Source organism: Eretmochelys imbricata, chromosome 3, assembly GCF_965152235.1.
Source record: "Eretmochelys imbricata isolate rEreImb1 chromosome 3, rEreImb1.hap1, whole genome shotgun sequence".
Classification (NCBI taxonomy): domain Eukaryota; kingdom Metazoa; phylum Chordata; order Testudines; family Cheloniidae; genus Eretmochelys; species Eretmochelys imbricata.
This window is the reverse complement of record NC_135574.1, coordinates 47,186,655-47,213,997: the sequence shown is the minus strand read 5'-3', so window position 1 is coordinate 47,213,997 and position 27,343 is coordinate 47,186,655. Positions and strand designations below refer to the sequence as shown.

At 42.9% G+C, this 27,343-nt stretch overlaps 1 protein-coding gene across 1 annotated transcript in view; it reads left to right on the top strand.

Moving 5' to 3' along the window:
* The first annotated feature begins 3,959 nt into the window (after positions 1–3,959).
* HMGCLL1 (3-hydroxy-3-methylglutaryl-CoA lyase like 1) overlaps positions 3,960–27,343 on the top strand; it is a 107,641-nt gene continuing 84,257 nt past the window's right edge. Inside the window, exon 1 of the mRNA XM_077811589.1 lies at positions 3,960–4,073. Within this exon, the coding sequence (XP_077667715.1) occupies positions 3,960–4,073 (114 nt within the window). The remainder of the gene's footprint in view (positions 4,074–27,343) is intronic.

Genomic DNA, 27,343 nt, shown 5'->3' with positions numbered 1-27,343 from the left:
AGCCTCTTTCCCAAGAAAGAGGAATCTCTGGCCCAATTCTGCATCTCTTATTCATGTAAGTAGTTCTTTTGGCTTTGAGACTACTCATGTAATATTTGAGTGAGAGCTACAGGTTTGGGCCCTATATTGGGAAGGGATAACAAAGATTAGAAAGCTGTAGGGAGGATGAGAGGTACAACAATAAAAGATTATGAGAAATACTTTGTTATACAATAATCAGATTCACTACATTTGTGTGATTCCATTTCTAATATAGCATTGCCATATTTACAGTCTCTGCCCCCACAAAACTTGGGTGTGTGATAAGGATGCTCCTTTTTAAACTTCAGTGTCACCCTGATGAAGAAGCATAAAGATGGTATAAGCCAGCAATTGTCCATTCACAGTAGAATCAGCCTGAAGGAACAGGACAAGGGTTAAAGCCATGCAATAGCATAGAAATTCAATGTGTGCATTTTTTTTTTGTTCAGTTAAGTTTATATTTATTAAGGAGCCAAAATAAGAGTGAATATTCTTGACAGACACAGAAGTAGTAGAAGTAGTGTTTTTGGGAAGACGGGGAATTTAAATGAGGAGGAGGTAGCAGTTTGATGGATAAACTCCATGCATGGAAAATAATGGAAGAGATGTGTGTGGGAATGAAAAGACACGTGTGGAAAAGATGAACAAATGGGGAAATGAGGCTGACATCACTGGCAGAAAGAAAGAAAATGTGAAAAGAGACTGGTCATATAAGCAGGAGAGGTAAGTACATACTATATATAAGTACTGTGATACTCTCACATGAAAGGTGCTAGATACTAGCTACATGAAAAGCAAGAGTGTGAAGGATAATTATTTCTGTCAGTGAAATACCTTCCTCTTCACATGTATCACAGAAACTAGAAAATTATGTTTTGTCACAAGGGAACCAAGAAGTAAGCATTCAGTTCTGCTCCCAATAAAGTCAATGAGCATTTTACCATTGACTTCATCGGCCCAAAATTACATACAGTAATTTGGATTGGATATTTAGAAAAAACACCAAATTCTCTGAAGTTGTGGAAATATAAGAAGTTTGAGTATAGATTTTTTTTCCCCCAAGACTACTCAAGGGGCATAAGAAAGAGAGAAAATATACTAACTACCTAAAATGTTAATCAGTGGGGAAATACCAATGACACTTACTGTAGGTAGATGCACTTAGATTTAGAATTACAGAGATGATCATTAGCAATATTTTTAAAGCCCTTTTTCTAATTATATTTCTAAACAATTTTACTATTCGGCGCTTCCATTGTCACTAAGCAACTACAAGCTTCCAAAGTATACTATCATTTTCTATTTTTATCTTTTACAATGGCATTCAGGATTCATGAAAATATACACACCTGGGAAGTTTTGGATGCACAAAAAAATGCAGGATTGAGCCTTATAGCAGCAAATACTTTAAGTGCTTTAAAGTATTATGTGTATGAGCCCAAGACTTAAATTCAGACTTGGCTGTAAACCTGATATTCTTTTGCAGAAGATGACCTCTAGAAAGGTCAGTGAATTTAATAAGTGTCCAGTGACACCAAGGAAAGTGAATTAATTAGAAACAATCTCAAATGCATATGGTATTCCACTTGAGAAAGTGGCTTTGGAAAATTGGCTGAGAAGACCCTCCTGCTGAAGATGACAAAATATAACTTGCTGTTTTTGGGAAAGCTGTTAACATTTGAAAAATATTTCCTTCCATAGGTTTTGTATTACTGTTGCCCCAACAAATGAAAACAATAAATACAAAAGTTTTTTTTAAAATGTTTGTAAATGATTCACTGCCTTATTCAGAACCTTTCTTGTAGTTCTGTAATCCAAAACCAAAATACATATAATTTGGTTTTGCAGGGGAAAAACCCAACCCAAATCCAACCAGCACAATCCAACCAGTGTGTTGACTATTCAAGATGCATCTATGTATTAAAGTACGAACAACTTGTGCTAGTAGCTTCTTATAACGGGTAGTGATCAATGGCTCCATGTCTAGTTGGCAGCCGGTATCAAGTGGAGTGCCCCAAGGGTCGGTCCTGGGGCCGGTTTTGTTCAATATCTTCATAAATGATCTGGAGGATGGTTGGATTGCACTCTCAGCAAATTTGCAGACGATACTAAACTGGGAAGAGTGGTAGATACGCTGGAGGGGAGGGATAGGATACAGAAGGACCTAGACAAATTGGAGGATTGGGCCAAAAGAAATCTGATGAGGTTCAATAAGGATAAGTGCAGGGTCCTGCACTTAGGACGGAAGAATCCAATGCACCGCTACAGACTAGGGACCGAATGGCTAGGCAGCAGTTCTGCGGAAAAGGACCTAGGGGTGACAGTGGACGAGAAGCTGGATATGAGTCAGCAGTGTGCCCTTGTTGCCAAGAAGGCCAATGGCATTTTGGGATGTATAAGTAGGGGCATAGCGAGCAGATCGAGGGACGTGATCGTCCCCCTCTATTCGACATTGGTGAGGCCTCATCTGGAGTACTGTGTCCAGCTTTGGGCCCCACACTACAAGAAGGATGTGGATAAATTGGAGAGAGTCCAGCGAAGGGCAACAAAAATGATTAGGGGTCTAGAACACATGACTTATGAGGAGAGGCTGAGGGAGCTGGGATTGTTTAGCCTGCAGAAGAGAAGAATGAGGGGGGATTTGATAGCTGCTTTCAACTACCTGAAAGGGGGTTCCAAAGAGGATGGCTCTAGACTGTTCTCAATGGTAGCAGATGACAGAACGAGGAGTAATGGTCTCAAGTTGCAGTGGGGGAGGTTTAGATTGGATATTAGGAAAAACTTTTTCACTAAGAGGGTGGTGAAACACTGGAATGCGTTGCCTAGGGAGGTGGTGGAATCTCCTTCCTTGGAAGTTTTTAAGGTCAGGCTTGACAAAGCCCTGGCTGGGATGATTTAACTGGGAATTGGTCCTGCTTCGAGCAGGGGGTTGGACTAGATGACCTTCAGGGGTCCCTTCCAACCCTGATATTCTATGATTCTATGATTACAGTATCAGTTTTCTCCTTCTTTAGCTATATGTTCTTGCTCATCTACCAGTTCACGTGCTGTTGTATTGTACCTGGTCAAAGAAAATCTCCAGGTAATTTTTAAACTCTTATAATTAATTGTATAATTATAGCGTAGCTGGTTGCCCTGTTTCTACATATATCCTCCAGTGCCTAATTCCTGCGGTCCTTGGCACAGCCCAAGTTCTCAGTGATCTCATTTGACATGTCGGGTGTGCAAGGAATGCAGACTTGGGCCCTGCCTAATCAGGGTCTCTGTTGTATTCTTATTATTACAGCTCTAGAGGCCTGGCCTAATATCTCACATGCCTGTTTCCATCCCTTGTTTCCATGCCTGATATGGAAGTGCGATGGGTCAGTCCCAAAAGTCCTAGCACTGAGCACCCCCAAAACTATCTGAAGGTAGCAGCTGGCTCCTACCTATCCAATGTGTTGACCTAAGGCCGCAGGGCTGTGAAGACCGGGGGCGGGGGCAGTTCCCGTGCGCAAGGATGGAAACGCTGGGTCTCCCTGCCTGAAGCCACAGGGGGACTCTAGGCGTGGGACGGTGTAGGCGGGGGATTCCAGCTGTCCTAGGCTCCCAGGCAGCGTGAGCAGCAGGGGCGATGGCTAGAGCCGCCGGGGCGGCGGCGGCAGCAGCTCCCCCCCGCGCCGTGCTGCAGGGAGCGGCCCGGCTGGCCGGAGCCTGCTCCCTGGCGGCGCCGCGGCCACGCGCAGGAGGCTGTTGCCGCAGCCGCGTCGGGGGCGGGCGAGGCTGGGATGCAGGATTCCCCAGCTCTCCGCCAATCACACGCGCTCCTCGGGCCCGGGCTCCAGCCACTGGCTGCGGCGGGCGCCGGGTCCGGCCGGGCTGCGGGCAGCGGCGTGGGGGGGATGCGCTGAGCTTGCGGCTGGGCGGCAGGCGCGGAAGGAGCGCCCCGGGGCCGGGCCATGGGCACGGTGCCGTCCGCGCTGAAGCACTGCCTCAGCTATCAGCACCTCCTCAAGGAGCAGCTCTGGATCGGGGAGCCGGCCGCGCCGCCGCCTGCTCTGCATCCTGGGCAGGTACCGCCACCAGCCGGGCCTGAGGCGGGCAGGGAGGGAAGGACTCGGGGCAGGTGGAGCTGCAGCATCCATGGGCTGCCGGGGCGCGTTCTCCAGCAACAGCCCCCCCCCTTCCCTGCCTGCTGCCCCCTCCCACCTGACAGCTGCCTCCTCCCACCCCCACTCCCCCGCCTGCAGCCCCCCCCCCAACACCCACCCATCTGCCTGCTGTCCTCTGGGCACTCCCCTACTGTCCCCACCCCCAGCCAGCTGCTATTACACCTGCTGCCCCCCACCCCCATCACCTTCTGATCACTCTCCTGCTGCCCTTCCCATCCCTCTCTAGTGGTCCCACCTATCCTACCTACTGCAGTCAGCCTGCAGCATTTCAACCCTCCCCCCTAACCAGAAGCAAAGTTTTAAGTAAAATAAAGAGGAAAATTAAATTCAATATGTGAGACATTGAAGGCCTCTGTAAATGTGCCTATTAGTAGACCCAGACTACCTACCAGGGAAACACCTATAAGACTGTTTGATTGGTTGTTTATTATTGATTTGATATTTTAAACTACTGTTCTTCTATTAGCATCACTGCTAAGCATATGCAGTCTCCTTTCAGGGTGGTGGCGGCACTATACAGGGGAAAAAGACACAATCCATGAGGATTTTCTTTTTTATAAAAATCCCTCCCCTCCATTTATAGACTGCCCCAAAAGTGGAAGAATTCCTGTAAAACTGTAGGTGGAAGACATATACCATGGCAGCCACTTTTGTGGGGCCACGCTACCAATATGCCCTTTCAGTTTTAGTTAGGTTTACCAACTTCGGCTGGATGAATTCCTGGAGGTTTCATCACTGACATTACCTTTAATTAAAGATTAAGCTTTAATTTCTGGAGACTCCAGGACAATCTTGGAGGGTTTGCAACCCTAGTTTTAGTTTCTATAGCTACATTTGTTCAGACTTGCATGTAAGCAGCTTACATCGACCAAACTCTGTAAGAATCTATACTAAAATGTAGCTCCCACCTTTGTAACTTGCCTACTACACTGACTTACTAACTCCACCTCCGCATGAGGTATAGCACTTAAGTCGATGTAGTTAGGTCGATGCAGTCATAGGCACCGACTTCCCCTTTTCCCGGTGGATGCTCAACCCCCACCCCGGCCCCACCCCTGCATTCCCCCGTCCTGCTCCCGTTCCAGCCCTTCCCCAAAGTTCCTCCCCTTCCTGCCCCCATTGCACCCCCTTCCCCAAAGTCCCTGCCTTGCCTCTTCTCCGCCTCCTCCCCTGAATGCGCTGCTTTCCCGCTCCTCCCCGTCCCTCCTGGAAAGTCATAAGCGCCATCAAACAGCTGTTAGGCGGTGGGGCGGCAGCAAGCTCTGGGAGGGAGGGTGAAGAGCGGGGACGTGGTGTGCTCAGGGTTGGAAGAAAGAGGTGAGGAGGGGGGAGCTTGGCTGCCGGTGGGTGCAGAGCACCCACTAATTTTTCCCCGTGGGTGCTCCAGTCCTGAAGCTACTGGACACTGCATTGCTTACATCAACTGTTGCTGCCTTTCAGAAGCCATCCCACAGTGCCCCACACAGACAGTTAAATTGGTGCAAGTGCTGCTGGTGAGAACGTGCACCGCTGACACAAGGAGCATAGTGTGGACATGCAAAAGCAGTTTAATTATTGCGGTGGCTGTAACTCAACACAACTAATGTCAACCTAATTTTGTAGCGTAGACTTGCCCAAAATGGTGTCTGGAGTCCTGTATGAGCTGCTTTTCCTCACTACCACTTGCTAATGGGGGCTGGTAATTGGTCAGCATACAATTTGTGAAGGGATAGTCTGGTTTCATTCTACCTGCAGAGCTCTGTGATTGCCAGATATGTTTACATTGTTTGCCTTTTCCTCGAGTGCAGCATGCAGAAATGGATTAGGGCTTAGCACTTGTTCCTAGAGTTGGAAACCAAAATTAACCAAAATGTTACTGATTTCTCCTTGAAGTGTAGGAGAGGTGACATGTGAGATCACAACAGCTCAGATCTAAAGTAGCCTGTAATTGAGAGTATTTATTTAGATTGTTTTGGGATTTGTACATTTATTTATTTTAAGAAGAATTATAAAATAATGCTGTCAAAGCTATTACAAACACAGTAATTATTTTTGACAATTATTATACACAATAAATATATCATGCTTTGCATTCAGATTATTGGATCTGCTGAAAATTGCATAATAAGCGTGTTTCCATGAGAGAGAAAAGAAGCCAGATGTCTTTGTCTTCATAGCACAAAGTTCTTTTTGTTCTTATGTATTTTTAAAGGCAACCATATTTCCAATTGTTTAATGAGTTCAATATTTTATAGAGGATATTAATTTCATAGGTCAAAGTTCTTCCATCTTATTTACCAGGTCTGAATTCCCAAAGCAGGCAGAACTTGCGTTGACTTCCAAGTTAATTTTGTCTACAGTAAAATTGAAGGATTGACCATTAAGAAACCTCGACCAGATTTGGGCTCCAACCCTGCAAGTCCCCCTGCACAGATGGACTCTTCCACCTGTTTGAGTCCCTTTTGAAATCAATGGGGTACTGTATCAGATTGGGGCCTTGGTTTGTTGCAGATTTCCAAGCACGATCATTTCTGCACAGTTTTAAAATAAATATAAAGCATAGGTGTACCTATAAAGGCATCAAACAATGTTAATACTTAGGTAAACCAAATAAAACCTTTACAATGGACTACCGTATAAACATTACAGTAAACAACATAACATTTAAAAATGAAATTGTAGCCCGTTTCAAACTCAGATTAGGGTCCCATATCTTCTTAAATGTCTCTGAATGACTTCTGCATTGATAAGTGGAATAATTTCATTCATGCCTTTAACTCATCCTGACACTCCAATACTACATTTTAGACTCCTTTTTATTTCAGTGGTAGTAAGGTTAGGCCAATGCTGAATGCTTTTGAAAATCCCACTCATACTACTTTCCTGGATAGGAATGGATTTAAGTACATGGTTAGGTGTTTTCTAGAATTGGGACCCAAGAAAAGAGAAGAGAAGGAGCTTTCTGCTTTATGCAAAGGAGGGGGGAGCTATGCTCCTCTCCACATTCCTTTACTTTAATCCCTCCTTATACAGGCAAAACTCCCCTAGAAGCCAATGAAATTTTGCCTGCATAATTTCATGCTCAAGCCAGTAGACAAAGCGTGATAGACTTTGTCATAAATGTAAAGGGAAGGGTAAACCCCTTTAAAATCCCTCCTGGCCAGAGGAAAAATCCTCTCACCTGTAAAGGGTTAAGAAGCTAAAGGTAACCTCGCTGGCACCTGACCAAAATGACCAATGAGGAGACAAGATACTTTCAAAAGCTGGGAGGAGGGAGAGAAACAAAAGGGTCTGTGTCTGTCTGTATGCTGGTTTTCTGCCGGGGATAGACCAGGAATGGAGTCTTAGAACTTTTAGTAAGTAATCTAGCTAGGTATGCGTTAGATTATGATTTCTTTAAATGGCTGAGAAAAGAATTGTGCTGAATAGAATGACTATTTCTGTCTGTGTGTCTTTTTTGTAACTTAAGGTTTTGCCTAGAGGGATTCTCTATGTTTTGAATCTAATTACTCTGTAAGGTACCTAACATCCTGATTTTACAGGGGTGATTCCTTTATTCCTATTTACTTCTATTTCTATTAAAAGTCTTCTTGTAAGAAAACTGAATGCTTTTTCATTGTTCTCAGATCCAAGGGTTTGGGTCTGTGGTCACCTATGCAAATTGGTGAGAATTTTTACCAAACCTTTCCCAGGAAGTGGGGTGCAAGGGTTGGGAGGATTTTGGGGGGGAAAGACGTGTCCAGTAAACCCAGTTAGAGTTTGGTGGTGGCAGTGGTTATTCCAAGGACAAAGGATAAAATTAATTTGTACCTTGGGGAAGTTTTAACCTAAGCTGGTAAAAGTAAGCTTAGGAGGTTTTCATGCAGGTCCCCACATCTGTACCCTAGAGTTCAGAGTAGGGGAGGAACCTTGACAGACTTCATGCTGTGAAATAAGAGCATAATAATGTTGGTGGATGGGGTAAGGGTGGAGAGATAAAGAACGAGAGAATAAGGCTTGGAAGAACCAAGGAACAAGGAGGCTGAAGATGCCAAACAGGATGTGGGATATTAAGAGCCTGATAATAAATTGCAAGGAAGTTTGTCTCAGTGGAGCCATCAACGTCACTCTTTTATGCTAGTTTGTTGGAAATAGAGGAAAGATAACTGAAACATTTTAGCAGTTACAGATTATATTACATAGAGAGTATTAGCTGGCTTTAGGGCTATATAATATAGCTAGAAACACGAAAGAATTTTATAGATATTGCTTTGTAAATTTGGGAATTAAAAAAACACATAGGAAATTTCTACTCAGACACTTCATCTGTTTTTTGACGATATCCTGTCCTTTGATTTGTTGCACCTCCACCTCCCTCTAAGAGTACATGCAGGCAAAGTGATCTTCGTTTTCTCTCTTTCCAGCCCAAGGAGAAAAAGACTGATTTCAGACACCCCCACCATGGCAATTCATTGCACTAAAACACTGGGACAGCTTGAAATCCTTCTTTTCACTCAATTTTCTATGTGGGTTAACTGAGGCACATTGAAATTAAGTGACCTGCCCACAGTCATCGACAGCCAAATCGGATTATCATTGAAGTAAATACAAGTTTTGCCACTGACTTCAAAAGCAGCCGCATGTGGTCCCATATGAGTGTTTCAGAAGTGATCATAAGCCATTATTCTCTTGGCATCCACTCCTTTTTTTCCTATGAATGAGAATAGCTGTGGGTTCAACAGGGAAAGTTTATAAGCTACATTGTCTACAGTAAGAATTGGCAACTGTCCAGACAGAGAGGTGTCCTCAGGCAACATTTTGTTATGTCTTATTTATCTTATGAGAGAGAAATTTTGCTTAATCACCATTTGGTACTGTGTTTAAAATGGCAATGACAAGTAGGTGACTCATAAATGGTAATAATAAAGATCACTATTAATGACCTGCCTCTCTCTTTCTAATGAGCTTGATTCGTAGGAGATGGAGCCTTTGATGCATGGCAAACGAGGTAGGAAATCCCAAAGTGATTGAGGTCACTGACTCATTTTCCTCTGGGTTTTACTGCAAAAAGGTTTTGCAGCCATTGGAGGAAGTAGGGTGACTCCACTTTTTTGGTGATACGGCTGGCTGGCTGTGCAGGCTCAAGGATTCATTCTGTATCTAGGGCAGGGAGTGGCAACCTTTGGCACGCGGCCTGCCAGGGTAAGCTCCCTGGTGGGGCGGGCCAGATTGTTTACCTGCCGCATCCACAGGTTCGGCCAGTTGCGGCTTTCACTGGCCACGGTTTGCTGTTCCAGGCCAATGGGGGCTGCGAGAAGTGTCGTGGGCCGAGGGATGTGCTGGCTGCTGCTTCCCACAGCCCCCATTGGCCTGGAGCAGCGAACCACAACCAGTGGGAGCTGCGATCGGCTGAACCTGTGGACGCTGCAGGTAAACAAACTGGTCCAGCCCACCAGGGGGCTTAGCCTGGCAGGCCCCATGCCAAAGGTTGCCGATCCCTTATCTAGGGCTTGTGGCTGAATTTCAGTTTTCATGTGAACAGATAGAAACTAGATTTTTAGATACAATCCAATAGTGAAGCTGAAATGAGTGGAGTGCTTGTTCCTTTTGTTTGTTTGTTTTTTGCCATTTCACAGCATAAATATTTTATATCCAGGTGGTGGAGCTCTGAAGTAGCCAACTGTAGAAGCTGAAGGTAATCTAGAGTCTTTGTGTGTCACAGGGCACTCCCTCAGCTACCCGGTGTGACGTGCTGCCTGACCTGTTTGTGTTGTCTCTTACTCACAATATACACATAGTCCACTTCTTTTCCCTATGTGTATCCTTAATCTTTAGATTCCTACCATCGCAGAACATAGTACAGGCATGTGTGATAAGGAGACTTCCACCCAGCTTTCTCTCTTACACCCAGCTCACTTTCTGAGCGCCCCCCTTACTTCCTGGTCCTGCCAATTGTATATCTTCCCTTACTGAGCTAATTATTTCATTAGCCCAGTCATTACCCCCGAGTGTCAACAGTCTCACCATAACAAGTTAATTGCCTCCAATTAAACCTTTAATCTTCTCTGTTATGCAATTCCCTAAATGACCAGGATGCTACAGTAGCGCACTGTCACATATCTTCCCCACTTATTTTGTTTGAGACCTTTTATTGCCTCCTCGGGGTGGGTGCCCTCTGCTCATCCAACCCTTACTCTCTTTGTGGGGGTGGGGTTCTACCAGGTTTTTCTGTGCCTTTTCCAACTGGAAGTCCATGGGCTACCATTGGGGGGCCTCTGCCACAAAAAGTTCATTCCAAGGGTGGTTTGCCCCATATTTCCACCTTGGCCCATATGTTATCACACAACTCACATCCCATGGGTCTTTCCTGCAGAGTACTTTGCCCCTGGTTTATACCCACATCGGGATTTGTCTCTTCCCTTGACTTGCCCTGCCCCAGGCAAGGGCTGATGTGGATAAGATCCCTCCAATGCCTCGTTATCTGACTCCATCTCTCCCTCCTTAGTATATTTTCCATCTTGGTCTTTGCCCTTGGCTTACTCCACCTGGAAGTCGGCTGAGCTTCCACCTTCCTTCTCCGCTAGGTGTTTCAGATCCATTACTCCCAGATCTATTGCTCCTTTCTTGAGTACTTCTCCACTTCCCAAGTTCTCCAGCATTTTGATCCTCTTCGAGCTTGTTGGCTTGTGTGTAGGGTTATTTAACAGTGCTCTTGGACTGTTATTTGGAGGGTGTATTACCGACTGTTCTTTACACGGGTCCAGCCACCAGGGGTCCCCTCTCAGTCCTCCACTCTGTTTTTTAAGGAAAATGGAGACCAGTTCATTCCTATCATTACTGCATCACAGCTCCTACTCTCTAACACTTGAACTTCCCTTCAATTTCCAGTGGGAGCAACCACCACTTGATAAGTGTTCCTTTTCTGATGGACACAATTAATTGTAATCATTACCCCCATTCTATTGCCACTGCAGCCTGACGAAGGTGCCAGGGAATACACAGCAGCGAAATCCACAACGCCCTTTGTGGTTTTCCAGCCCGTGTTGATGGGAATTGTCTTTATCTCTGGCCCATCTTTTATGCCTGTCCACCCAAAGAATTCTGCAAACCCATAGTCCATGTATGGGGCAGTCTTTCTTTATATATCCTTTGCTCCCACGTTGATAACACCATTGGGCAGGTGCTAAGGGGCACCTTTTGGCACCTTTGTTTGCCTCTGGCATAGCCTTCCCAGGCTTTGATGGCTGTGGCTCCTCAAACTTCCCCCCCTGCTCCCTTTCTGGGGAGTGGGGTGGGTGGAGCTCTTTCCTTGGAAAGTTTGCCTCTGTATACTCTGAACTTTTACAGCAGCTGGTGCTTTTGGACCCAGACTTTTGCAGCCTTGGGGAGGCTCTGTATGAACTATTTCAGAATAATTGAGTCCCTTGTGGCCTCCATGTCCAGTCTTTTTGGCCTCCACCAATGATTGGTCCAGTCTGATCATTTTTGTGATATCGCCTGGGGACGTTCCCACTGTTCCATTTAGCTGCCCTGTATTTTTGAGGGTATTTCTCTGCCAACAGGCCCACCCTATCCAGAATAGCAGCCTTCAGTGTGTCACAGTTCTTGGTTTGTTGCTTGCTTCGAGCCATAAAACCCACTTGGTCCTGTCACTGGTCAGGTAAGGGGCTAGTTGCAGCGCCGACATACCTTTGTCTTATAGCCACTCATAGCTACCTGCTCAAGTGTTATCAAGAAGGCATCAGGGTCATCCCCCGGACCATTTTACATAATTTTTGGCCCACTGCCCAATCTCCAGTTCCTTGATTAGCATTCCCAAGCCTCTTCTGTATCTGACAATGCTTTTTGATGAATTCCAGTAAGGCCTGCTATTGTTAAGAATATAAACACATAAGAATGATCATAATGGGTCAGACCAATGGTCCATCTAGCCCGGTATCCTGTTTTCTGACTGTGACCAATGCCAGATCCTTCAGAAGGAGTGAACAGAAGAGGACAATTTGAGTGATTTATCCCCTGTCATCCAGGCCCAGCTTCTGGCAGCCATTGATGGACCTATCCTTCATGAACTTGTGTAATTCTCTTTTGTATCGTGTTATACTTTTGGCTTTTACAACGTTCCCTGGCAACAAGTTCCACAGGTTGACTGTGCGTTATGTGAAGAAGTACTTCCTTATGTTTGCTTTAAACTTGCTGTCTGTTAATTTCAGTGGGTGACCTCTGGTTCTTGTATGATGTGAAAGGGTAAATTACACTTTTTCTCCACATCATTTACGATTTTATAGACCTCTAACATATTCCTCCTTAGTCATCTCTTTTCTAAGAGGAACAGTCTCAGCTCTTTTTGATCTTTCCTCATATGGAAGCAGTTCCATACCCCTAATCACTTGTGTTGCCCTTCTCTGTACTTTTTCTAGATCTAATATATCTTTTTAGAGATTGGGCGACCAGAAATGCACTTAGTATTCAAGGTGTGATATACTATGGATTTATATAATGACATATTTTATGACATTATGATGTATTCTGTTTTATTATATGTCCTTTTCCTAATGGTTCCTAGCATTCTGTTAGTTTTTTTTTGACTGCCACTGCTCACAGAGCAGATGTTTTCAGACAACTCTCCACAATGACTCCAAGATCTTTTTCTTGAGTAGTAACAGCTAATTTAGACCCCATCATTTTGTATGTATGGTTGGGATTATGTTTTCCAATGTGCATTACTTTGTATTTACCAACACTAAATTTTATTTGCCATTTTGTTGTTCACTCACCCAATTTAATGAGATCCCTTTGTAACTCTTTGTGGTGAGCTTTGGACTTACCTATCTTAAGCAATTTTTGTATCGCCTGCAAACTTTGCCACCTCACTGTTTACTCTTTTTTCCAGATCATTTACAAATGTGTTGAACAGCAGTTGTTCCAGTTCAGATCCGTGGGGGACTGCGCTACTTACCTCTTTCTATTGTGAAAACTTATCATTATTCGTATCTTTTGTTTCCTATCTTTTAACCAGTGTCTGATTCATGAGAAAACCTTCCCTCTTATCCCATGACTCATTACTTTGCTTCAGAGACTTTGGAGAGGAACCTTGTCAAAGGCTTTCTGAAAGTCCAAGTACACTATATCTACTGGATCACCTTCGTACACATTTTTGTTGACACCCTCAAAGAATTCTAATAGATTGTTGAGGCATGTTGACTCTTCCCCAACAAATTGTGTTCATCTGTGTGTCTGACAATTCTGTTCTTTACTATAGTTTCAACCAGTTTGTCTGGTACTGAAGTTACGCTTACTGGCCTGTAATGGCCAGGCTCATCTTTGGAGTCTTTTTTTTTAAAAATACACCTTACATTAGTTACCCACCAGTCATCTGGTACAGAGGCTGATTGAAGCGATAGGTTATATACCACAGTTAGTAGTTCTGCATTTTCTTATTTGAGTTCTTTCAGAACTCTTGGGTGAATACCATCTGGCCGGGTGACTTATTACTGTTTAATACATCAATTTGTTCTAAATCTTCTCTATTGACACTTCAATCTGGAACAGTTCCTCAGATTTGTCGCCTGAAGAGAATAGCTTAAGTGTGGGAATCTCCCTTACATCCTCTATAGTGAAGGTTGATGGAAAGAATTAATTTAGCTTCTCCAAATGTCTTCTTGTTTGTTTCTTTAGGTCGATTGTTCAGTGGCCCCAATAATTTTTTGGCAGGCTTCTTGCATCTAATGTACTTAATTTTATTTTTCTGTCTTTACTTGACTTTTGCTGTTCTGCCTGCTGACCCCCAAGTGCTTGCCTCTCTGCTGGGTCTTCCGCATGTCTTTTTGTTGTTCAGTTAGTCAGTGCAGCATCTCATCCTTCGTATCCGGATCCCATGTCCAAGTGTAGCTCACAGCTCAAGCCTCCTTTTCTCAACCAGGAGGGTTAAGATCACAGACAAGACCCTACATATGAACACAGTGCTCCCTCAGTTACTCGGTGTGCCACGCTGCCTAACCTGTTTGGGTTGTCTCATACTCACAATAGACACACAATCCACTTCTTTTCCTCATGTGTATCCTTAATATTTAGATTCCTACCATCGCAGAACATAGTACAGCACGTGTCATAAGGATCCTTCCACCCAGCTTTCTCTTCTACACCCAGCTCACTTTCTGAGCTCCCTCCTTACTTCCTGGTCCTGCTAATTGTATATCTTCCCTTATTGGGCTAATTACCTCATTAGCTCAGTCATTGCCCCCAAGTGTCACCAATCTCACCATAATCAAGGTGGGCCATTTCCAGGGGGGGTGAGAGAACCTGGATTTGTGCTGGAAATGGCCCACCTTGATTATCATGCACATTGTAGGGAGAGTGGTCACTTTGGATGAGCTATTACCAGCAGGATAGTGAATTTGTGTGTGTGGTTTTTGGAGGGGGGTGAGGGGGTGAGAGAACCTGGATTTGTGCAGGAAATGGCCCACCTTGATTATCATGCACATTGTGTAGAGAGTTGTCACTTTGGATGGGCTATTACCAGCAGGAGAGTGAGTTTGTGTGTGGGGGGGTGGAGGGTGAGAAAACCTGGATTTGTGCTGGAAATGGCCCAACTTGATGATCACTTTAGATAAGCTATTACCAGCAGGACAGTGGGGTGGGAGGAGGTATTGTTTCATGATCTCTGTGTGTATATAAAGTCTGCTGCAGTTTCCACGGTATGCATCCGATGAAGTGAGCTCTAGCTCACGAAAGCTCATGCTCAAATAAATTGGTTAGTCTCTAAGGTGCCACAAGTACTCCTTTTCTTTTTGCGAATACAGACTAACATGGCTGTTACTCTGAAACCTGTCAAAAAGATACCAAAGAAACTGCAGTTGATATGAAGAAAAACTGTACTTTATGAAAGTATTTTGTGGTAGGTCATACATCTCTTTAGATGATTTCCTTGCTAAGTAGAGATTTACTTTATGTGGGGAGGAGAATGTGAATTAATGAAATCTACTTGAATTGTTATGCTGCATCTGAAGTTATTGTCCATATTAAATATTTACATGAAAGAGACTGGTTCTTAATAGTTCTGGTGAGAAAGAAATTGATTAATTGCATACAAAAAACGGCTAAAAGGTATATCAACATGAAACTATGCTGGGTAGAAATTTCTTCTTTGTTTGGATGTTTTTGGCCACAGATGTTAGCTGTTTTGTGTGGAAATAAAGGTGTTATTTTATGAGTTTCTTAGGGGGAAAAAAGCTTAAAAACTTTTGAATGCGAGAGATGTGGTCTGAAGTGCCAGAGGACATTCATGGAACATTAGGTGGAACCCATAGGGAAAAAAATCAACAGCAGCATCTGGAAAGGAACTATAAGTGGTTTTAGGGTTTAATTTTAATGCAAGTTTAAAATGCGATTAACTGTAGGTGTTAGTATGTGAGAAATCAGGGTGAGGAAGGTAAGTGATGGAGGTATATTATGTGAAAAATAAGGATTAGGAAAAAGATGTAACAGAATGAATAGCTGATCACAGCAGAATTTATAAAAACCTGAAAACATAGTTTGAATTGAGAACTGCATGTTGGCGTCATATAAAGAAAATCAGCTTGGGTGAAGAATTTATTAGTATGAGAGAGAAAGATAGGATTGGGAATTTCCTTGGCCCTGCTCTGTCTCCTTTGTGCCGGAAAGGTACAGCCAGCTGGTGATCCCCCTTGCACAGAGGAATCTCCAGACAATGTGAAACTGTCTCTTGGCTCCTCTCCCATCTCCTGGCATAAGGGGAATTTCAGGGCATTTTGAGAGTAGCACAGGGCATGATTGGAGTGCCATGTGCTCTACTGATTGCTTCTGGTGTAACTGCGGTTACCAACCAGCAGAATTTAGAACAATGTTAGGGTCAAATGGGCTCTTGGCTACCAGGACTGCAGGGAATGGAAAGGTGGCAACAATGCCAGCTTTGGATCTCCCTAACCCCGAGGTGCACGTCATGGTGTACCTGAGAACCCAGCCAAAGATCTTTAGCTAGTAATGACTTGGCTTTGCTGCCCCCAGTTCAGTCCCCTTGTGCAAATGCATTATGGTATAATCTTTAATTATATGATCACATATGTTTTCTAGCCAGTTTCAGTCTCCCCACACCTGTTTCCCAGGCCCAGTCTCCTGGTGCAATCATTCCTAGATTTCTCTGCCCCTCCTGGCTTCCAGTCCCAATCTCCGTTCAAAGCCAGTTCCAGTCTCCCATGAAAATCACAGGCTGTTTCCTTCCCCAGCCTCTCCCTGCCACCCCCAGCCCGCTCCAGGCTCATTTACTCCTGGATTCACCCAGATTTAGCTGATTAAAAATGTTACAGCTCATTTTGAAAATGTTGTGTTATTTTCTTTAACAATACAATAATTTACCCAATGCAATAGTAATCTCAAATACAATTATGAATCTATTTACCAGTCAATATAACGTAAAATGGATAATTGTTAGAAGAGCTGATCAAAATATTGGATACATTTTTCACAAAAAATTAGTTGAAGTGTTGTCCTTTTATTCAAAGTTTTGAAATTTTGACGGCAGAAAATCATTAAAATTGCAAACTTAGAAAATTTTCAACTAACCCTAATCATTAATAGTTTAAAGGCAGCAAAACATTTTCACTGAATATGCTTATACATAGAACCCTAGAATCATAGAAATGAAGGGCTGGAACGCACTTCGTGAATTCATAAATTCCAGCTTCCTGCACTGTGGCAGGACCAAGACCATCCCTGTCAGGTGTTGGTCCAATCTGTTTTTTAAAACCTCCAGTGATGGGAATTCCACATCCATCCTTGGAATCCTGTTCCAGAGCTGAACTACTTTTTGTGAGAAATTTGTTTTGAATATGTAACCTAAATCTCCCTTGCTGCATATTGAGCTCATTTCTCCTTGTCCTACCTGGAGTGGGCATGGAGAATAATTTATTACCATCTTCTTTAAAACAGCCTTTAACTAGCTTGAAGACTGTTATCAGGTCCCCCTCAGTCTTCTTTTCTCAAGACTAAACATGCCCTGTTTTTTTAACATTTCCTCATATCGTTTTTGTTGCTCTCCTCTGGACTCTCTCCAATTTGTCCACATCTTTCCTAAAGTGTAGTTATCCAGAACTAGCTACAGAACTCTAGCTAAGGCCTCACCAGTGCCGAGTAGAGCAGGACAATTACGTCCCATGTATTACATACAACACTCCTGTTAATACACCTCAGAATGATATTTGCCTTTTTCACAGCCACATCACATTGTTGACTCATAGTGGTGGCTCGCATGGTCACCATTTAAAAATGTTATCATTCTCCTGTTCTGAGCACATTGTGGTGTTCAAGATACCACTGTTTCCTCCCTACATTTAGACTAGGAAATAACTGTGGTAGTAGTTCGCAAATGTGAATTGTTTTTTTTTTAATGGTGACATGTACAGCTTACAAGCTATGCTGGCAGACAAGGTGCCAACCATGCTTAAGTAAATGGACATTAGACTTTTGCTATCTTTGGACATTAACATGAGTGATGTACTAACGTAAGGTGTCCATGTTGAATTCATTAGATGTATCAACAACTTTCAGTACCATTGACCATGAGATGTAATTGATTCATCTCTGGGATCTAGTGGAGTGGCTCTTTAGTGCGTTCATTTTTTCCCTTTGAGGTATCAACGGGTGGTGCTTGAGAAATTGGTCATCCTCTTTGAGGGCTCTCAGTTGTGAGGTCTTGTGAAATCGATCTCCTTTCCAATGTGTATGAAAGGGCACTATTTCTTCTAGATCTTTGTCGTCTTTCTTGCCCGTAAAGCACCATGCACACCAGTAGCATTATGTACTGTAAATAACAGTAGGGGAAATTGTGGGAGATTTTGGCTAAGTGTCATCAGTATGCTGTTGATTCTCAGTTTTATGTATCCTTTTAATCAAACCCAGATGGCAGAGTCTAATTACTTTTCCAGTCTCTGACCAAGATAGGGATGTGGATGAAAGTGAACTGGCTGCAGCTCAACTTCATTAAGGAAGAAATGCTGCTTGTTAGCGAGGGGAAACATTTAGGGGAATAGGAAGAGGTAATGCATCACCTACTGAAAATATATATTTCAATTTTACTACAGTCTGTAATCCCTTATATCATCTATGGGCCCTTTCTAATGCAGACCTAGTTAGGGTTAGCTGCTCTTCATTCTCTGCCTTGTCATGACTATTGGGGGCTGGAATGTTCTTGCTGTCAGTTCCATGGGTGGTGGAGGGTATCATAGGCTGCGGGAGGCTGTGCCTCCCCAAACAGCGGGGCGTGGCCCCTCTCATGCTCCACCCTCAGGCCCCTCCTGCCATTCCCGGCGTTCTGGCCTGGCCCTGGTCTGGCCCAGGCCAGCCTGCAGTGGGGTCTTAGGGTGGCTGGTGCTTGGGCCGTGTTGCCTGCCCGGCACTGCAGCCATGCCGCCTGGCAGCCTGGCACACTGGGGTGCTGCGGCCATGCTGCCCAGCGCTGGGGCCGGGGGCCACAGTGGGGATGCTTTGGGCTTCTTCAGGGGAGGAGGGGCAGAACAGGAGGGGGAGTGGGAGGGGAAGGGGAGCAGCCTTGGGCAGAAGGGGAGGGGCTGAGGGCTAGCCTCCCCAAATGGCCAATTCACTGGCTGCCCATGGTCAGTTTCTGTGGACTGACTTTGAAGACATGTAGCAGGGTTGAGTCAGTGGAAGGCATGCACCTTTGGCTCTTTCTCCTCTTGGTGGTGCACCAGAGCTTGCATTTAGCAAATTTGAGGGCACAATCATAAAATGAATAGATTTGAATAGCTGCTAGTGGATATATTTTGTGTACCCTAACAATGTGGTTGCTAATATTTCTAGCACATGCCATAGAGGCTGTGATTAATACTACTTGCTATGGGAAGCTTTGTGTAATTTACATTGTTGAAATTTGTAAATAAGCATCTGCTTACCCCAGAGAATGATGTTGTAAGGGCCTGAAGCTCTTTACACATTTATTCCAGTGTAACTCCATTGACTTCAGTTGAGTTACTCTTGATGTACATCACTGTATGTGAGAGGAGAATCAGGCTCTAAAACAGGGGTCGGCAACCTTTCAGAAGTGGTGTGCCGGGTCTTCATTTATTCACTCTAATTTAAGGTTTTGCATGCCAGTAATACGTTTTAATGTTTTTAGAGGGTCTCTTTCTAGAAGTCTAAAATATATAATTAAATGATTGTTGTATGTAAAGTAAATAAGGTTTTTTAAATGTTTAAGAAGCTTCATTTAAAATTAAATTAAAATGCAGAGCCCCTCAGACCGGTGGCCAGGACCCGGGCAGTGTGAGTGCCACTGAAAATCAGCTCATGCTCTGCCTTTGGCATGCGTGCCATAGGTTGCCTACCCCTGCTCTAAAACATTAATGTAAATACATAAAATAACGATGCTTCATTTATATCCAATCTCTGAATATTTACTGTTTCTTAACTAAGTTCTTATACAAGCTGCTGACCACAATAAATTAGCCTGGAAATGTAGCTTTAAACTAGTTCATCTGAACAAAAAGTCTCCAGTAAATAAATTTCTACTAGTCTAGGTCTCAGGTGTGACCATCAGTCAGAGTGTACTTGTATTACGTTACTACTGGTGTGTTTTGGAATTGGGAGGTAAAGCATGAACTAGTTCTTTTTTTCTCAATACGGTCTGAAGGAAAGACTTCCTCAGGAGTGTATCCTGGAATTAGGGTTTGTTGTTTTACTTTTTAATTTTTAAAATAGTAAAGGATGGGTGGAGGCAGATGTCCACTGGAAGCTAGTTCAAGGAGCAGCTGCAGCAAATGTTTAGTCTTCTGCTGACTTATGATATGATGATGGAAGCTCTGACAATGGCAATACTATGCCAATACAGATACCTACCAATAAATGGACACAAATCAGATGTCAAGAATTATAACATTCATAAACCAGTCGGAGGACACTTCAATCTCTCTGGTCATGTGATTACACACATGAAAGTTGCTATATTACAACAAAAGAACTTCAAATCCAGATTCCAGCGAGAGACTGTTGAATTGGAATTCATTTGCAAATTGGATACAATTAACTTAGGTTACCTTGCATAATGACTTAGCCACTCCCAGTCTCTATTCAAGGCTATTTCCCCTTGTTTTTTCCTACCCCCCCCCCCCCGACGTTCTTGTTAAACCCTGGATTTGTGCTGGAAATGGCCCACCTTGATTATCATACACATTGTAAGGAGAGTGATCACTTTAGATAAGCTATTACCAGCAGGAGAGTGGGGTGGGGGGAGGCATTTTTTCATGCTTTGTGTGTATAAAAAGATCTTCTACACTTTCCACAGTACGCATCCAAGGAAGTGAGCTGTAGCTCACGAAAGCTTATGCTCAAATAAATTGGTTAGTCTCTAGGGTGCCACAAGTACTTCTTTTCTTTCTACCAAGGTAAGTATCTAGGTCGATATCTCCTCCTGGTCTTTCCCTATTTAAAGTTTTTAAGAAACAAAGAAATAGGGCCAGTTTAAAGCCAGCCTACCACTTTACATGCAACTACCGTGAAGAGCATATACCAGGGGTAATATGGTTTTGTGAGCGGGCGTTGCTTTATTCTGCACCAAATGTATGCAGTGGAGAAGCCCAACTGAAAACTCGATTTACAAAGGAGTGGTGATAGTTGTGCCTTTTGGTCAGAAAGGGGCGTGATGTTGTGAGGTCACCATGGTATAAACAAGAGTGTAGCCTGTATAAAGTGTGCAGCTAAAATAATTGTTTCTGAGTCACATCCAATATGTGACTTCACATGGCAATAATATAGTAGAAAAATAATGCCAGAATTCTTAACCTGGTTCATTTCTTCTGAACTTGCCCATTACGAAGGAGAAGGGAGGTGATGGATCAGGAAACAAGAATGAACATCTGTTTAATCTTTGGGGCTGTGGGAAAAGCATTCTGTTTTGCAGTGTGTCAGAGAAGCACGTTCAACACTTCACTTATTTAAAAAAAAATATTAAGGAATTGGTAGAGCTTATAATTATGCTGAGCCTAAGCTTCATTAGAACTCATTGTTATCCTTTTAATTAAACATGGAGGAAGGATTCAAAGCATGGTTTATTCTTCTGCTGGTGCTGACACTACAGGCTGCTCTGAAATGTAATGTTTACAGTCTGTGGTGTGGGGCTCATTATATACTGCAAGCAGAGAATGAGGCTTTAGATAGTATATAGAAACAAGTAAAGCATTTTAAGAAGTAGATGCTTCTGAGGCTTGTAAAAGTGAAATTAAATCTCATGTTCTTAGTCACAGTTTTAGAGTGAGAAGTTAAGAAATAGTCTTCACTTATTTAGGGTAGGATCCACAAACGGACTGAGGTGTTACAAAGCTGAGTGCCGCAGGGCCTAATGTTCGAGCACCTACAAAATGCAAGAATAACACTGTGATCCAAAATACTGACTTAGGTGCCTAGGCACCCTATACAGTGCATGGGAAGAGAATGCATTCTACAAAAAAACAGCATGCCATGGTGGAGTTGCCTAAGCTTGCCAGTGGGAGATGCCGACCAGAGGGGTGTAGCCAAGCCCTTCCACACTCTCAGATATAGGTGCCTAAGTCCAGGCTGCAGGAAGGCACCTAGTTCTATTCAGCAATCCACCTGGAGCTAGGTTGCTTAGGCACCTAATGTATTTCTTGTGGGAGGAATTAGGTGCCTGCCTCTCTCTACACAGAATGGCCGGAGTGGAGGTGCCTATCTTATAACATTTAGCCCAGTGATTGGTGCCCTCTTGTGGGATGTGGGAGACCCAGGTTCAAATCCCTTTCTTTGCCATAGGGGAGAGAGGATTTGAACAAGCCGCACATCAGAATATCCCATAGTTTAGTAGTAAGAGCTCTCTCCTGCGACATGGGAGACCCCTGTTCAGATTTTTTCTCCCCCTCTGGCAGAGAGGGGAGAAATGAACCTGGGTCTCCCACATCCCAGGTGAGTGCTTTAACCACTTAAAAGTTATAAGGTGGGGAACACCCTCTCTTCCTCCTCACAGGTTTTGAATGGGATCCAATCTGGTAGGCAACCTCTGAAAAACGCCTACAGGATCGGTCCCTACATTTGACTTAGGTCGTCAAATGCCTGTCTGCCCCTGGGTTGTGGATTGCTCTGGGGAATAGGCTAGACACCTAGAGGGAAGCAGCAGTGTGCATGTCTAGAGGCAGAAACAGATTCACCTAGGGAGCTTTTACTCCGAAAAACATAGAGTCTAGTGCACTTAGGTTCCTACAGGGCTTGGTGGGAGTTTTGTGCAATGCAGTGGAGCCAAAACTGGGACTTGCATGCCTAAACCGGGGATTTAAGTGTCTGAGTCTGGGGTTTAGGTGCCTAAGTACTTCCATGAATACTTTTAGTCACATATAGAGGGAAATACAGAAACAGCAATAGAAAGAAAGTTTTCAGGTTCTCTGAGTTTCTATAGCCAATGCTGAATTTTATGGATACACAGAATTTTCGAATATGTTGAAACAGAATATACTTCATAATCCTTATAGTGTTTTTAATTCTATATACTGTATTATCTGTTTTGATACACCATGTTTCCCAGGTACCCACTGCAATGGAAGAAAGTGGATATAAATTGGCAGAGCATACCTGGACTTTTTCTAAACACTGCTCCACTGAATGAGTGAAAGGTTTGAAACTGACGCATAGTGCTTCTGAGAATTTGTCAAGTTCACTTTACTGCTCTGCTCACTCAGAGTTCTGAGAGTGTTGCATTGTGGTTTGGTCAGAACCACAAAAATATTCACAATTAGCCCTGCTTCAAGTTTGAAATGTAATGCAAAACCAGTAGTGTTTCACTAGAGATTCTGCTCTTGAGCTTTATGCATTGCTTGTCCCTTTTTCCTTTTTGCTCTAGCTGCCCATCAGATTTTTTCTAGTTGCTCACGAACTGTTCATGGCATATTTAGAATTCAAGTCTGACTTACTGGGATAGGTTATATGAGGCAAGTGACAGGTTGGACGCCCTATAATGTTTTGTCTTCATCTCTGAGCGGCTGAGTGTATTCCATGTGATTCCAAGGTTCAGCCAAGCTCACAAGAAAAAATATAATCAGATAGTTTTATCAGAGAAGCTACAGTAGAGTTGATGTCTTTCTGACCAAGTGTAAAGCAAAATAGTGGGGGAGTCAACAAGACGCTTTTACCTAGTTCCTTGTGTGACTCTTGCAAGTCATGATTTTGTGGATCTATTACCTCCTGTAATTCCTTTGGGAATTGTTTTATTTTATATTTGGCCTGACAGAAATTTACTTTTGTATAAATGGAAACTGCTTATTTGTTTTGCTAATATGTGAAATCTCTTGTTGCATATTACTGAGGCCTACAGGGTATTATGCTGAGAAAAAGGCCTGCACATATCTTTATAATTCCTTGTGGTAGTGGAAAGTGAGTTAGTGGCACATTTTGCTTCAGATAATTCTCTTTTTTATGAGGGGAACTGTATTTGTATAACTGACATAATTCTATTTTGCTGTCAGACGGAAGTCCAGTGTATTATTTCTGGACAGAGGCCTACACACTCCAAAAATGTCCTCACTCGTTGCTTGGAAACTGCCTTTATTTAAGTTTAGTCTCATCTCATATGTCATATGCATCATCGTATTTCCCACACCACAAGGTGGGTCAAAGCCATGAGAAAGTGCAGCAGCAGCAGTGGGTAGCATGCTTACAAGAACAACTGACAGCATCAGATGGACACTGCTGGATGCAGTGGGCTAGAGGTGGTTCCTTAGCTTCTTCAGCACTGGCCATTTCCCAACCTGGCATTTCTACTTAGAAACCTCTGAGAACTTCTTCCCTAAATATCCTTGTGACAGGATGTGCCCCGGAAGTGAAGCCTGGAAGCTTTTGAACCACTGCGCCCCCTAACTATTCAGCTGGGTTGGCCTCTGTCCCTGCTCTGCCAGTGACTCACAACCAGCCCCCTTTGAGCCCTGTTATCATCCAACACAACAGCAGGTGGTGCCACACACCCAACTGAGTCACCTGAGTAGTTTACCTAAGCCACTCCATGGACCAACATTGAAGGCACCAGCCAATTTACCAGCTCCCCAGCCTTGCACCCCTACTGGAGTATAAACCCAGAATTATACCATCTTGCACTGCACAGGGATCCCTATGGTGCAAGCTCATTAAATTAGTTCTCTCCCCCCTCGATGTGGGAAAAATATGCAAAGGTCTTTGTGCACAGAGCTAAGATTCCTTAACACTTCACTCAAAAACACACTGGTTAAGATAAAACATTAAACAAGTTTATTAACTACAGAAAGATAGATTTTAAGTGATTATAAGTGATAGCAAACGGATCAAAGCAGATTACGTAGTAAATAAAAACGCAATCTTAGCCGAATAACAGATTTAAAATTTTTATTAAAGCGAATATTAAAAAATATATATAATACATTGGTTGAGAAAAGAGTGTCTGTACATCTGAGTATAGTGCTTAGATTATCCACAAATACGAAGTATGTTTTTAAAGTCATGTGATACATAGAGTACATAATCAGCAATAACCCAAATTTAGGTGAATAGATTTAACAATACCGTTTAGATATTAGAATCCGAATACTCGAGTACATCACTCATGAAAAATTGTACAGAGATTTGGCTGTGGAAAGCAAAATATAACAATGAGTGGAGATTGTCCCTCAGTAATTAAGAATTAGATAGGTTGTCCATTTAGAAAATACAATCCACGAGGAAAGTATTTACTTTCCTGACTGCGCTTCTCATTGGCACTCCATGGTATTGTCGATGCCTGGTGATGTGTTCTATGTAGATGTCCCTCGACCACCTGATGAAATCTGACACCATGAGATCACCTTCAGAACAAACAGTCTGTATGGTAACACCCATTGTTTCATGTTCTTTGTGTATATAAAATCTCCCCACTATATTTTCCACTGTATGCATCCGATGAAGTGAGCTGTAGCTCACGAAAGCTTATGCTCTAATAAATATGTTAGTCTGTAAGGTGCCACAAGTACTTCTTTTCTTTTTACAGATACAGACTAACACGGCTGCTACTCTGAAACCAGAACAAACTGAGTTTTCAGTGTAAGGAACATCTGCTGAAAATCCAGGCTTCAGGTATCAAAAATTGATAGGGTGTGGGTGGCCAAGAATCCATCTTATCAGAGTTCTTTTCTGATTTGAGTTGCTCTGAAAGGAGATCAGAAGCATGTTTATTGCCCCAGAAAAAAGACAAGGAACAGGAATTACAATCCAGTGCATTGCACTAACCCTTAGGACCTGTTGCTTAAATGCTGGCATTTGACTTGTTGCCCTTCTCATATGTGGAGAGTTGATGGTGGCTGCAGTTGTGAGGTGGCAGGAGTTGAGCTGGGGGGGCTGGATCTGAACTGAGATGGGTGGCGGGTGCTGGTTTGCTGGGTCTTCATCCCCCCTGTCCAGTCTTTCAGTTACATACATCAGCTCCACCAAAAATGTAGGCTGAATGTACGGCTTGAAATTTACAGTTTTGATTCAGATTATTAAGGTTCTTAACTCTTCACCATCATATTGTCATTAAAAGCTGATTCTCATAAGCGCTTCAGTGCATTAAACCCCTGACTTGCAGTCACTTTGCCAGTCTCTACCATTTGTTCTCTCAGCATGTCAGACTTTTGCCCATTTGAAGGCGCAGTTTTTAATTAGCAGATTCAACTGTAGCTTTTAAATCTAAATTGTCAATCTTCCTGATTATTTATACATTATCGTTTGTGTTTTTACTTGCTTGTGTTGACTTTGTTGAAGCCCTACTATGTACGTATGAATATAACTAAATCAACCAACCAGCGTCTTTTAGGATGTTAACCCAGCATTGGTATTTACATTTTGACAATCTAAAGTATGTCTGTGGTTACAATTGTGAATCTGTTGAATAAATTAGCCATTTAATGATATCATGTTTGATCTGGTTTGTCTTTTGTTTTAAACCGTCTTGCTGTAGTCTAGTAATTGTTGTCATGTGTGAAGTTATAATTGAGTGATGAATGGAAATGACTATGGAAGTCTTAGAACTTTTCAATACTGCTGGAAATCCCCTTAGCATATATCCAGTTGGTGAAGAGTTGAATACACTTCATTTCCTCCAGTAATGCCTGGAAATATCTAATTCAATACTTTTCCATGAGCTCTCACACACTCTTGATAAGTAAATGTTAATGCAAAACTTCTAACCGTTTTCAATAGGACAATAGGAAATCAATAAGAAATCTGGACAAAAGTAATAAATATAAGCTTATTTGTGTCAACTTAATTAGTTCATTAGTCAACTATTTCCCCTCCATCATCATAACCTTACATATTTCTGGGCTTTTCAGTATCAGACAACTTCAGCAATATTTGTTTAGGTGGCCTTGTTGTGGTCTGTTCGTATTGGAGTCACATTTTGTGGCCTGTGGAGAAAGCAAGCTCCTTTAATTAAAAAAAGGAATTGAGGGGGTACCATATAACTCTGTTATTGCCACTCATTGTTAGACGGATATGTTGCGATACCCTGATATTTAGTGATGGCATATAGTAAATTTAGAATGTAGCTAGATATAAATTAAATTAGAACTATCATATACATAGATGCAGGAAATTTATAAATTTACAGTCCCCAATGTCAAATTTATCAATCTGGTCTTGAATAACTACAGTGTTTGTTAGATAGTCTCTTGCTTTTAGGCAACTCAACTGGGATTTTCCAGCAGGACCTTAATAGAATTTGAACAGTTGAATTAACTTTATTGAGAATCTTGAAGCTTCATTCTCCTGAGACTGCTTTGAAGTTTTAGAGAGAAGTGAGGGATGAGTAAGTGACCCTGGAGGGACACAGAATTGGGGGACTTGTGCTGGGGACCATAATTTCACAACCTGCCACAACTAAATATCTAACAGCTGGATTCTGCCTGGCCCTCGTGGTACAATGGGAAAGGACGGAGTTAAGGAGCCTCAAACCCTTCTTGTGCAGCTTGTTTAAGAGTCAGGCAGAATTGCAATGAGGAGCTGCAAGATGTTTCCTTGTGCTCTTTCTGGAGTGTAGTGCCTTCACGTCACGCCCCAATGCAGCTCTGTGACTAAATGGCAAAGCTGAACACTGTGATTGCACAAGACAACTGCCTGGAAATATAAAACATATGAAACTGGAATGTATTGCTAATGTGTAGCTGGAATGTGTTCCTCCTCACCAATTTAGTTGGCTAAATAAA